Source organism: Fulmarus glacialis, unplaced genomic scaffold (genome assembly GCF_000690835.1).
Source record: "Fulmarus glacialis isolate BGI_N327 unplaced genomic scaffold, ASM69083v1 scaffold35073, whole genome shotgun sequence".
NCBI classification, from domain to species: domain Eukaryota; kingdom Metazoa; phylum Chordata; class Aves; order Procellariiformes; family Procellariidae; genus Fulmarus; species Fulmarus glacialis.
Genome location: NW_009202921.1, coordinates 25110 through 38842, shown reverse-complemented (window position 1 = coordinate 38842; position 13733 = coordinate 25110). Strand labels below are relative to the sequence as shown.

The 13733-nt window shown below is 39.1% G+C and overlaps 1 protein-coding gene across 1 annotated transcript in view; it reads left to right on the top strand.

Annotated features, from left to right (window-relative positions):
- The window catches only part of LOC104074384 (nuclear factor 1 B-type-like), a gene marked incomplete at its 3' end in the record, with an annotated part of 59688 nt that overhangs the window by 24799 nt on the left and 21156 nt on the right, over positions 1 to 13733 (top strand). Inside the window, exons 5-7 of the mRNA XM_009574476.1 lie at positions 7158 to 7289; positions 9783 to 9967; positions 10171 to 10384. Of these exons, the coding sequence (XP_009572771.1) occupies positions 7158 to 7289; positions 9783 to 9967; positions 10171 to 10384 (531 nt within the window). The remainder of the gene's footprint in view (positions 1 to 7157; positions 7290 to 9782; positions 9968 to 10170; positions 10385 to 13733) is intronic.

The window sequence follows — 13733 nt, the reverse complement described above, 5'->3', positions numbered from 1 at the left end:
TACTGTTACTTTCTGATGAGGAGTAGCAAGGTGGGTCTGAAGGATGAGAATGTCCACTGTTCTTGCAGGATACTGTGCCATAGTTTCAGCGTAATCTTAGTGGGAATAGATGTAAATTTAAATAGCAATAATCTCTTCAGTATGGCAGTTAATTACTTACATGTCATATGACACTGTTAAACAACTGTTATGGGATTAGGTCCCTATGTCCCATCCTACTGTTAAACATTTTTTGAAATTACTTTGGGATGTGGATGTTTTTGATGTGTACGTATTCAATATTAATGCTTTAATCTGACCATCATATCTTTCCTCTTCTCTGGTTTTATAAACTGCCTTTTGTTAAAACTGAAAAATTAAAAAAAAAAAAAAAGATAATTTTATGAAATGTGTGTGCAGCTTTCCCAATTACCTTAACTTAAATAACCATGCACTAGAATTATACTTTTCAAAAGCTAGTGTATATAATATCAACAGGAACTGTACTGAGCTGTTTTGCTTTCTGTCCATAAAAGGTAGGATGCAATGAAGAAATGCAATGAAGAAATTAGGTTGTCCAACTTTATACAGTTAGTCATGCACACCAACATACAACTTGTTTGTATAGAGACTCGTCTGGGTTCCCCACCCCGCCCCAGCATGCTGGGAGATACAAGTGCAGGTAGATACAACCCTTCTACCTTTTGTCCAAACCCCTTTCTGTTGAGGAAAAGAAAATCATCAGGGTTAACACATCCCACAGAATGTCAATGTTGGCAATGGAATACAGTATTCTGCAAGCGTGCATGTGGGTAAGGATGAGAAGAATGACATGTTTACGCCATCTAAAGGGTTTCTGACTTTCATGTTTCAGTTGTCTGAAAGTTCTTGCATCACTTTCTTCTGTATATTAATACTTATTGAGCAATGCAAAATGAAATAGTGTAATTTATTAGAAAAGACTAATAGGGAATGAACAAGGAAATAATTCAGTTGCTATTGTAAGAAATTTACTGTTGTTTTGCTGTAGCTTTTCTGAATTGCGTTATTGTTGTAGTGTTTTTCTTGCCAGCTTGTAGTACTGAAAATGGCATTGGAAGAAATTCTAGTCTAGTTCCTCTTCTTACGTTTTTCACTACAAATCACAAAAGATAAGACATTGAAATGGTTTCCCTGTTGTGAAATGGCAAAACAGCACAACAGAGTGTTTGATTAGCCTTGGGCATGGTTCCTGATTGGAAAACCAGTGTCATAGTCTGATAGACCAGATTGTGCAATATCGGAGGTGTGCCTGTGAAAATAACATTGGCACTAAGTAGGCTGATTTGAAGATGGGAGGTTATCAAATCTTTGTCCACTGAAATGTTCTTCTAGTATAAAATTTTCACTTGTAAAATGCTTTTCTACACTTGATGTAGAAGCAAAAATAAAACTGAGATCAGGATTTTAAACGTGAAGAGAGCAGCTCTCTTCAAACCTTAACTCTGGCTGCTCCTCAAGTCCAGAACACTCTCAGCTGCTAAGCAACACGCATATATATCTTCATGTAAGACCTCACTGTTTCTCTCAAAAGCGAGTACAAAGTCCTTCACGCTGAGAATTGCTCTATGTGTCTCAGAAAGTCATGGAACAGAACTCATCATGATGTTTTTTTGTTTGTTTATTTGTTTTGTTTTGTTTTGTTGATTTTCCACCCAGGAAAATGTTGATTATCAGAACTGAATTTTTCATGGAAATAAATAAACTTTTAGGAGAGCTTCTCTCTGGTCCAAGGTAAAACTTACAGTGAGGGGGAATGAGACACTAACAAGCCAATGATTAGGGCACAGATTTGGATAATGAGAGCGCTAGTTGCAAAGCCTGACCTCTGCCTGATAGTGAACAGGAATTCTAGTAAGTCTTTCTCTTGTCTAGGCATCAAGTATCTCAGACACCAAGCTGTTCAGGCACATCTGTCTTCCTCTCCTATTTATTCACAAAAATATGCCACCATTCCTTTTTTGTGAAGAAGATAATGAATTAAAATGTTTTGATTTTCAGGATTCTTGGTTTCCATCCAGCCCCTGTGCCAAGTCTTTAGGACAGATATAACAAAGCCTTTTTCTTACAAATGAGATGTGGTTGTGCTTTAGAGTCACTCAACTGTCAATATTCAGTGTTAGGTGCTTTACTAAGACCTACAGTTGAGAAATACAGAATGCTTACAGTGTTAAAGGAAATCAGACCGAGCACATCTGAAAATTGGTGATGCTGGCTCTGCTTGTGCAGAGTGGCTCTGCTCGTTCTTCACATGCACAGGTGTAAAACAAAACTGATTCTACTGAGCACAGTGGGATTTGTCATGATTCATCATCATCATACAGCTATGCAATGTGAATTTAAAATTTTACTTAAGTTTTCACACGTGCTTCACACAAGCGTACCTACCAGATGTGGTGGAGGCAGTGGAGAGTGAACCCAGCTGGATGTGATGTATGTAGTGTATCCTGCCACCAGAAATTATCCCAGGCACGGTCTCTGGGAAAAAAGCAGTTCGTTTAAAACTGTAGCCTGAAAGGATGCCAGCTTGCCAGTGGTGCTACAGACTCCATAGCTTTCCTGCTTTCACTATGGTTATATATACAGTAAGTTGAATGTTGTTTCATCTTGCTTTCTCTGGAGGTGATGCTACATTAATGAGTTGTAAATTAATCTTTACAGATTGTTGTCTGCAGGAGCGTATCTTGTAAAGAAAGACTTGTGAAACTAAGCAGTAGAAAAGATATTAATAAGGAGAGTTAAAGAAAAAACTGGATTAAAAGAGATTTGATATTTGTTTATGATTTCTCCTTACTCTGCTCATGAACATGTCTTATGAGCAAAAAAGAGAAGCTGCCATGTGGTGGTGCTGAGCAAGAAAGCAGATCATATGTCCAGAAACAGGCAGGTGGATGTTTGAACTTGCCTTGGATCACTGCTCGATTGCAGCCCAGTTCTCCTAACAGGTGGCTTGCCGAGTGGTGTGCCAAGGTGACATTCATCCAGGGAACTGCCTAGATGACAAGCTGCTTCAGACTGAGGAAGAGGGTCTTTGCTTTGATGAGGAAATTGCCAAAACTCATGTCTCATTAGTGTTTCCTAAGGTTCTTTGGAAGTGAACAACAGTTTAATTAAAGGCTGACGTAAACACGTTTCTGCACACTTCCCTGCAGCATTTTATCACATTAGAATTGATCAAAATTGTTGCCTTGGGCTGTCTTGAACAGCTATACATCTGGAGCGCCATTTGTGCAAGCTGCTGATGAACAGGCTGCATACGCTATGCTTCACAGCAGCTCTTCTGCCTTCCTGTGTAGACAGATTTACCTTGTTGGGAGATGAGATGATCCAACACTTTTATTCGCATAAGCCCTTTTTTTCTTTGATGTCATGCTTTAAAATGTGTAACATGCCACCCGTTTGGGTGCATACATACTGTTTCTCCACAGTAATATGAGAATACAGGCAAGAGTGATTTGGAACAGTACTGAGAATTTAAAAAAAAAAAAAAAAAAAGCCCGTTTTTCACATTTGAAGAAAATTCTCAGCAGGACAGGACACAGCATCTGATTAATGTTGACCTTTTGATAACTTTGTCCAAGCGCTTTTGGCATCTTTCCGCTTTTCATCTGTACTTAGCATTTTTTCCAAAAGTCTGAAAATAAATCACTCTTGAAACTGTTTTATTTTCATTCTTAAAGTAGTGAGGATTGGAATCTCGTTCCTGAAACTTTGATGCAGACGTAAGAGCAAGTGGCCTATTTTTGTGACCTCTGTTTGTCATTCATTATGTAATTATCAGTATATAACTAAGCTCTATGTAGCTACTGGACTATATCTCATGATGTGGAAAAAATAAGATATGTTCTAAAATGAGAGAAATGTGTGTTTCCTATTATGTAGAAGCTACTAGTAAAATCATATGAAGTCTTACTGTCACTTTAACTCATTTTGTTTTATTTAAAGGCACTGTTTCTTACTATCAAAATTAAAAACAGTGAAAAACTGCCTTGCGATTATTTTTTTTCCACTTTTTGTTTTCGTAACTGGTAATTCTCCAAAGAAATGTAACTTGTGTGTTTTCCTATTAAAGCTCTAAGCCTCCTCTCTTGGTCAAGGAGGAGACGGCTGCAGCCTTTCTTCCTAACCTATACAAACAGTTATTGTTCTGCCTTCCCTGTCGGCTGCATCTGTTATTTGGCAGTGGCAGGAGGATGAATGTTCCGTTATGATGGCCAGGCACACACGGGGAGAGCTGCGGGGGCTGCGGGGGGGAAGGGGCTATCTGAATTACTTCTCAATGCGAAGTGCATTGGTTTTTTACCAAGAAGCTGCTGCCTGCACTTCAGCCGTTATTCTTTGCAGTTGCCTACACTATATATAACGAGACTTCTTCTGAAAGTACTTCATGGTGGTGTGCTATGCAGCGTACATTAAAGTCACTGTTTTGGAGGGTAACAAGTATTTTTGTGGCAGTGCTGAATTTTCTATTCCTGACTACCAGTCGTGTTCACCTTGATGAGGAAAGAGTCTTCTGTACGAGAAGTTCGTTGCATTTGCTTTGTAATTTATGCTGTCTGATTTCTACGTGCTAACCACAATTCTTACTTCTGTAAAGTAGGAGCAGGAATAAATGACACATTTTTAAAGCAAATGCTAGCGTTATCATAGTCACCAATCTCCTTATCAGTAGATTCTTTTCAAATTAGTGATGCCACTGGGGGGTTAATGGATACTCTGATTACATTGCACTTCATTTAGCAGACTTCTTCCTAGCAACTAAAATATTTTGGTTTTGAAAAACACAACAACTTTTGCTTGTTCAGTGAAGTAACAGTCACCAACCAAATTAAATCTCTGTTGCATTCCAGAAATCAGAGCTGCTGACGCATGCAGACCTTCAGCAGCTAGGCAGCTCTTTCTTTCTTGAGTTCTTTTGTTGAGTATGAGCTTTACATAAAGAAAAGATTTTCCATTTCCAGCCCATGGTTTGTTTTTTCCTTAGGGAGACTTCAGTGCAGTACTTTTAATCTGAAATAAAATTAAACTGTTTGTACATTCTCTCTTTTGTGATAACCTATATGTAGTAGAGTCAACAAGATATTTGGTCACTGATAAGTTCTGTGACAACTACTGATGACCACAGCGTTGTAGTGGGAGGCTGTGTCCACAAGCAATTAGGCACACTTATCTTTTTTTCTCAGACTGTAATATTGCAGTGTTTCTGCAGAGACAGAGATTCTGCATGCACAGAACCACAGTACAAAGACAATAGCTGGTTAATTTTGTCCTGGGCTTTTATAAAGCCCTACATCTGTTGTGGAGGTGTGAGAATTTTCTTGCTCTGATGGAACTAGGGCCTTATGTGAAGAAGCTAGGGCTGTCATTTGAGCAGAAAATAAAACATAACGAAATATTTGAAAATCATTCTAGAATTAATGTGCCTTCTTATCATGGTTTGCCTATGCAAAACCCAATTTCAAAAAATTCAGTCTTGCAATTTTAAAAATTATTTCTTAGCTTAGCAGAATGTATTCAACAAAACTGTAACCATTTGGCAACTTTGTCTTTGCTACCTGCTGATAGATTCAGAGAAACAAAATATTCCTCTGTTTTCTTCCTCAACAACAATTTATTTACCAAATTTTTATAAGAAGACAGCTAAAGGTGCCTCTGTCAGCACTCAGTGTTTTTGATAACAACATAAAATTGCAACAGATCAGTATAATAAAAAGCATACAGTAACCTTTGTAATATCTGTTAAAACTGAATGAGTGCTGAATTGCTCTGTTGTAAAGCAATTCCTTGCTCTTGCTGAATGTTTTGCTGAATAAAATCCTTTCTCAGCAGCCTTCTGGAAGAGGTGAATGTTGCAGGGTATCTGGGAAATCAGCAGGCTTAGTAGTCGGGACCAAAGGGGAGCAGGGGAGTTGCAGTGGGATGGTGGAGGGGCACTGCCAGAGTCTGCTCTGGGTCTGGTGCCAGTGCCTATGCAGGGCTTGACAGCGGGATGGGGCAGAGCCGACAAGCCGTCTCTCAGTTTGATGGGTCCTGCTCTAAGTATGGCTTTCAGGGTGAAAACACGCTCTTAAGCTCCAGCCAGTTCAGAAAGCAGTGGTCCAAATTGGCCTCAGTAAGGCGCTCACATTTTGCAGGCCTATCTTTGACTTCCAAGATGATTGTATGTCCCCCAGAATAGCACAATACAGTGTGCCAATATTAAAAGTGCCAAAATCACTTTAAGGGCTAACATGGTCCATGTAGGAAAATCAGTTGCAGTGTGGCCCCAGTCCAGTAAAGTACTTAAGAAATGACCTTTGCTTTAAACATGAGTTAGTCCCATTGATTTGAAATGGAACCCACTTAGGATATTGATGTGTGTCCTATAAAAATATTATAATTAACTTTGAAATAATTTGGTGCAAAGTCCAACAAATGTTGTTTAACTAATTTAAACGTTCAGAAAAAAATCCAGTATTTTTGCTTTATGCAATATCAGTAACCCTGCGTGGTAGAATTCATACATTTGTCCCTACTAGTGTGTTATCTTCACAGAGTGAGCGCTAAAGAGATGTTTTTGTTGATAAGGAAACTGGAAGGAAGAGGTGGGAAGGTCCTACTTGAGACACGGAAAATATGAGATAAAGAAGTTAAAGTATCCTTTATTCTTAGGGAGGTTACATTGTTTCACTATGGTTTTGGGAAGGGTAATGGATGGGTTTTGAAATAACAAAATAATAAATACCATAAACCGGCATGTGTATGGCAGTTACCCTACACACCTGAGTGTAGGTGTTCCATTAAAAAATGCAATAAAGATTATGTGGCTGTTGAAGGAGCAGATGATTTGGTGATGTTCTGGGGAGCTGAGAAGTGTCTAGGGAGGTTCTGAAGACATGCATTTTTTCAGTGTTTGGCTTGTCTGGTATGAAAGGAATGTAGTTTCTGTTTTGCAGGACAAAGACCAGTTAGGGGATTATTATTCATTCTCAAATTTGAAAGCAACAGTTTAAAATTAGTTTATTGGTCACAGGGGAGTTGGGTCACCAAACAATGTCTATTCAAGAACAGTAAAAATAAATATCTTCAGTCTACAAAATGATGTGTCCTGAGACGGGCTTCTAAGCTAATGTCACTGTTCCATTGTTTTTCTATTGCAGATATGTCTTCTCCTACAATGAAGAAACCTGAAAAGCCTTTGTTTAGTCCTACTTCTCCCCAGGATTCTTCACCGAGACTGAGCACTTTTCCCCAGCATCACCACCCAGGAATCCCAGGAGTTGCACACAGTGGTGAGGGTTATGGAGGAGGAAGAAACACCTCCCTATTCATTTGGTCTGTTCTCCTTTCCTACAATCAGATTGTGATGCATTTTTGCAGGCTTTCTTAGAGACCTTATTTCATTTACAATACTGATGAGAGTAGAAATAGAAGAGGTTGGGATATCCTTGCAGGAATGGTCATTAAACTCAGCTCAGGTAGTCTGATTGCTGCAAGTCACTGGAAACGATTTAGGATTAACCAGTGAATAAAATAAGCTGTAAACTGCATGAAGAAACTGACAGAGGAAAAATCCTCCCCGTCTTTCCTCCTTCTGCCTACATCCTTTTTTATTATTGTTGCTATGACTATGTTGTATTTAAATACCAGAATAGGTAGGATTTAATACACAAGGGAAGTCACAACTATGTTCACCATGTGACACAATGAAATACGTACCAGTGCTTCTTTTGAATGCTCTGTCTAAAGAAGTAGAGTCCTGATAAATATTTTTCAACATCTGTTTTCTGAAATCCGTAGTAAATCCATGGTAAAACTTCACTTAAAGTGTGAAGGAGACAGCTGAAATGTGATGGAATGCATGTTATCTTGAGGGTTTATCAGGAATGACAGGGAAATTCCAGCATCACGGTCCGTTTAATTTTAGAGGTGAGAGTGACCCTGATTCTTCAGATGAGAACACAGTCCTCGGAAGTCTCTCCTCAGCAGCTCATCATGTCTCCTTATAAACTGCATATAAAGGGATTCATTTCTTGAGAACAGCTGGGTGACTAGAGGAGTAAAACAGATTTGAGGACTCTTTCTTCTTTTCTTTAACATGCAGTTCTGCTTTGAGAAGTTTCTGTTTTGTGATTTCTCCATGATTTCAAGTTCCTCTCTTTCAATTCACATGTAAGAACTATTTTCAGCTTAACATCCACTTATTTTGCATTAAGAAAGTGAGCCTGGACTCATTCTGGTCTCTGTAAGGTTTCTACTGTCAGTAAATACTCAAGCACATCAGAGATGATGGGTGAAACGGAAGGGATAGATTTCTGCTCACTTGTATTTGTTTTGCACAGCTGCCGCATGTCAGAGCAGTAACTAATGTTTTATGATTAAACTGAACTGGTGGGGCTGTGATTAAAATAAGTCTGTCACAAAAGAGGCTTCCGTAATTATTTTTGGCCCTATACTTACGTATAGATCTTTGTATTTTCTTTACTGTATAATTTTTAGATATATGTATTTGAGTGACAGTCATAACCTAATTTGTAGATGAGGTATTTACTTGCTAGGAAACCTAATTTCTGTCTGTGTAGCCTGTTCTGTTATGTCAGTGAGCAACGGGTTTGAGATTTGCAAGGTTTTGATTACCAGTACAGCAGTTTTGGAACATTCCTACTGTTGTTTATTCTTGGGCAAACTATGACTTGGTCACTGCTCAAAAACAGCAAGCCATTTAAAAATTAAGCTGAAGAAACCCAAAGATACGAGAGGTCGTCCAGAAGGGCAGTGCTGGTGTGCTTGTGCTGATACAGTATAGAACTGGGAGCAGCTTATAAAATACCTCGCTTATACAGACCTGATTTTGTACCCTCCCACTAATAAAAATGAAAACAGCATTGTCTTTTCTCCATTTCCATTGAACTCAGTACCTCTTTTTTAATACGTTGCCAAATAGGTGCCCTCTAGATGTGTAGTAAGGGTGGAAAGCGGGTTCTTGTGCAGTCTGATAGAAGAGCACTCTCTACTTCCAGCCGGATGATGGGGCAATAGCAGGACATGCTGTACATTCCTTTCACTGTGAAAACATTGCTGGTTGTTTAGACATTACATATAGTCTATAGATAGAGAAGTGTGTGTTTGTAGGGGCTGGGAAGAAAGAGAATGCAAAGAAAAATATGTATAGGGTAGATACTTTTTTGTTTGTCAGAGATATTTTTATTGGACGGATTGGTTTCCCAGGCCCTTAAGTTGAATATTCATTAGCATTTTCACAAAGGTCAGCTAATATTCATGGCATTATTGATGAGTAGTTATTACCCCGTCCCCACATGAGGCAGGTAGAGTGCAATGCAGTGAGGAATCACCAGCTGTTTCTTAGGACTTGGTGGCTTTGCTCTCCTCTGTTGGAGTGCTGTGGGTAAAAGTGTAGGTTTTATTTATTAAGTAAAATATTTGTTTTGTTTATTTGGGATCCAGATGGGAAAACTGTATAATTGAAGTATCTTTTATGCTGGAGAACGATTACTGTTTAAAGAAAAAATGAAAAAATATGATGGCATAACCCAGAAAACCCAGACAAGATACAGTATTTATGAATTTGAAACAGTAGCACTTTCCATTGCCTGGGATGATGTGAGGGGAGAATATGTATGTTTTTCTGTAAAGATGCCACGAAGCAGGAGTGCTGTGTACTGATTTATAACTGACTTTTTATTTTTCTCGCTGTAACACAGAGGTGAAGAATTTTAGAAGAAACAAGATGCGAAGTAATTTTAATTTTATTTTATCTTCTCCAGTCATCTCAACTAGAACTCCACCTCCACCTTCACCATTGCCATTTCCAGCACAAGCTATTCTCCCTCCTGCCCCGTCTAGCTACTTCTCTCATCCAACGATCAGATATCCTCCCCACCTGAATCCTCAGGATACTCTGAAGAATTATGTACCTTCTTACGACCCGTCCAGCCCGCAGACTAGCCAGGTACTGTAAAACAATGCGAACCCCCCAAAAGAAATCCTATGAGGAATGTGTGTCTTCCAGGGCATCTAGACTGGTATCTCACTAGTTCTGGTCTCAGAGCAAGCTGGGAGCTGGCATATAAGCAATCCAGCAACTTTTCCTGTTCAGCATGGTTGAATACAGGGCGCAGGTTAGTCACATCCACTCGCTGTTCCTCTGCCAAGCTTAAGACAAATACTGGTGCTGAACGACGCGGCAGCACGACCAGGGCAGGTCCTAGCCCCGCACCTCCCGCAGGCTGGCCGCCTCTGTGGCCGCGCAGGGCCGCCAGAGATGAAGCTCCTGCTGCAGGACACAGCAAGGACTGCGCCGATACCTACGCGCGCACGCATCCACACACACGGGCATACAGGTATATTTATAGACCGACAATAAAAGGTAATGCTTGCCCTGTTTCGTAGGCACCTGACATTTCTTTGCACAGATGCAAAGACATTACAGTAGTGAGCACAGCACAGACCCACAACATCGTTTTTCCTGCCTTTTGTGGAGAACACGCAGTAACAGATGAGTTCCTGGCTGCTACACCGATTCAGACTTGTGTCTGATACTGGCAAATTAACATGGTTTTCATTAGCAAAGTGATTTGTGAAGGACTGTGTGCAAAACTGCTTTCCATGATAGCATCAGCACATAGCGTTAGCGTGTGATCTGCACTATAGGATAAACTGCAGTTGAGACTTGGTCTGTCAATACTTGGAATATTTCCAGTGTCAGTGTAATGTAATCTTTGCTGCTCAGGCTGTTACTTTATTTTTGATGCCTTGTCTGAAAGGCTCCTGTGGAGCCCTGCAGCTTGTGCTTTAGCATGTGTTTTCGAAGAACCTTGGGAATGTAAACTGAAGAGACAACGGTCAGGTTTTCCGGCTCCCAAGTGTTAGGTTCCTTTGGAAGGACTGTCGTATCAGGGTCGAAAGGGTTGCTGTGACAGCATTTTGTTTCGGGCTTTGTTTTGTTTTGTTTTTCACCAATAATGACAGGCCTTTCAGCGTGTGTTTCAGGCACAGCAGCAATAGAACTTGAGACTGAATCAAACTTTCTATGTCGAATAACAGATACGGCCCCTCCGGGCTGCTCAGAAGGTCATTGTGGCTATTGTCCCTATGGGCTAATGCTCTGGTCCAGCTGCATGACTTTCTACGTATTTAAAAACAAAAAGTGGGTCCATAAAATCAAAATTTACTTTCAAGGGAGAAATCCTAACTATGTGATTTTTGCTGGTAACCATATTAATGCAAATTAAACCAAAAAGTGAAAATAGAGTATGTCGGCTTTAGAATACAAATTGCTATCTGCGCATGCATTAGAAGTCTTTGAGTCCCATATAGCATTTTTGCTGAGACTCAGCTGGGAACGTTGCATGCAGGACCTGATTTTAATTTGTGTAAAATTTCCATGAATAACAAAGTCTAATTAAGACATCCATTAAAAGTCCTTAACATTAATTCAGCGCGGAAAATCTTAGAGTTCTGTTGGATTTTTTTTTTAAACTGATGTCTTAATTAGGCACTATTAAGGGAAAAATTATGCAAATTAAAATCAGGCCCTTACTGTTATGTATTTCTTTAATTATTCAGTGCTTGTTTTACTTACATTTTGATTTCTTATATATATTAAAAGAGCAGATTAGGTGATAATCTCTCTGGATTGTTCAGTGTTCTGCTTTGGATCATTGCTGAAAAAACGCAACATCTAAATGAAGTATCTGACTTTCTTTCAGACAGTTGACAAATGTGCTGTCTTGTGATTTTAAAATCAGGGAGTATATTCATTGAGCAGGAGAAGTGTTTTCAACGCTTTGCCCAACAAGAGTCTTACTCTCTTCCCTTATCTGCGGTTGAAAGATTAATCTTTAGACCTTAAAAGATAAAATTTTACTCTGCTGATTTTTTTCAGAGTGGTAGCAAACTGAAAACACTTCCTATTCTTGTGTTGTGGCACCATAGGGAATAACAGGCCAAACTGGCCTCAATTTACTACTTTCATAACCTTCCATGACCTTTACATTAGGGTAATGTTCTTCATTTCATTTGATGTTTGATTTAGTTCCTGAGAAGAGGAGACAGGGTTAAACAACACCAACTATGGGATTCCAGGCATCTGCATCAGCCATTCTCCCCAATTTATTATCATTAATCACTATTATTAGTGGAATCACTTTTAAATTTAATTCTTTAAAGTTCACCTCTGAGATATGCTGTACCTTAGAGGAGTTCCATGCCAAGTCAAAGTATCTCTAAATAGAACAGTTGAGGGATGGCTGTACAAAAAGTAAACCAGCAAGAATAATTTTTCGCTTAGGAAAAGAAGAAGCAGCCGCCTGTGAAGTTTCAGTGACAAAAGGGAATTGTTCTGATACAATGGCATGCTTTGAGCCAAACCAGTTTTTCTTTTCTAAATAAAACATGAATTTTTATTCAAACAAATTTAATTATTATAAAATGCAAAACTGCATCTGTAGGAATACCACATCAAATTTAATTATACTTTCCCACCTCAAAACATACTCATTTGTATTTCAAAAGGAGAACTATGATGATAGTTTTAATTTCAGCTTTAGAAATAGGAAGGATGGATACCCTGACAGCATTTACCTAAAATGAACTGTTCCTCCCCAACATCTTTCAGTAATATGCTAATTTAGATTGTTACGACAAGCAACTGAGATGCCTTGTACTCCCCACAGCAATTTTGAGATTAATTACATTACTGCTGCACTGATTATAGTGAGACAGTCATGCTATTCAATGGAATACTTTAAGTAAAATTAGTTTAAAGATATAGAGCTCCCATAGGCTTCCACGGTGGGAAGCAGTGGGCAATTTTCTTGACATAATGTTAAATACTCCAAATTATGTGTGATGAACAGTCAGGAAGTTCAAACAGGCCCTTTGGCTGCAGTGAAAAATGATTCAACAACGGATGGTCCTAAACAAAAGCGAGCCGTGGCTGTTGGTTTCATGCATATCTGCTTTTTATCTCCTGTTCAATCTGAAGAATAAATAAACAAATGTACTGAACAGAAATGGACCTTGTTAGATATGGAGCTGGACTTGCCTCCAACTAGTAGTCTGAAAAGTTCCCAAGGTTTTGAGAACTGCTGTACTTTCTACTAATTAAGTAATTCTGCTGAGCCCTTTTTGTTACACTTATTTCAACGCTTTTCTTCTTAGCTAGGCATGCATGTTATTGGATGAGATTGCGTGTGTGAGTATGTATCTGTATTATGACGGGGTGCTGGTCTCTCCACAGTTAAATTGATACTGGTTACTCACTGTAAGTTTCAGCAAAACCTAATCAATTGGTATGTGTCTAATCCACCTATGGTATTTATCCGTCTACAGCGTATTGAGGTTTTCAAAGCTACCACAAATTTTGAACATGTATTTCATTTCTGAATGATTCCAGATGGGTGAATCTTTTAATCTTGGAAAACATTACCTCCTCTGTGTGTATGTACACATGTGCACACACACACGCAAATCTGCACACACTTGAAACGCATTAATAATCGAGGGGGTATGAATCAATATACAGTATCAAAATCAGACTTCCGATGAGCCTGAACAAATCACCAAGCACAACAACACTTGTGTGGCTGAAGTCGAAACCAAAAGCTCCAAACTTAATGCCCCGTCGAGTTAAATGGAAAAATTTCCTGATTAAGGTGTGCTGAATCACAGAAGAAGGGTCAGCAAGTGTAATGAAGGAAACGATAGCAAACAGT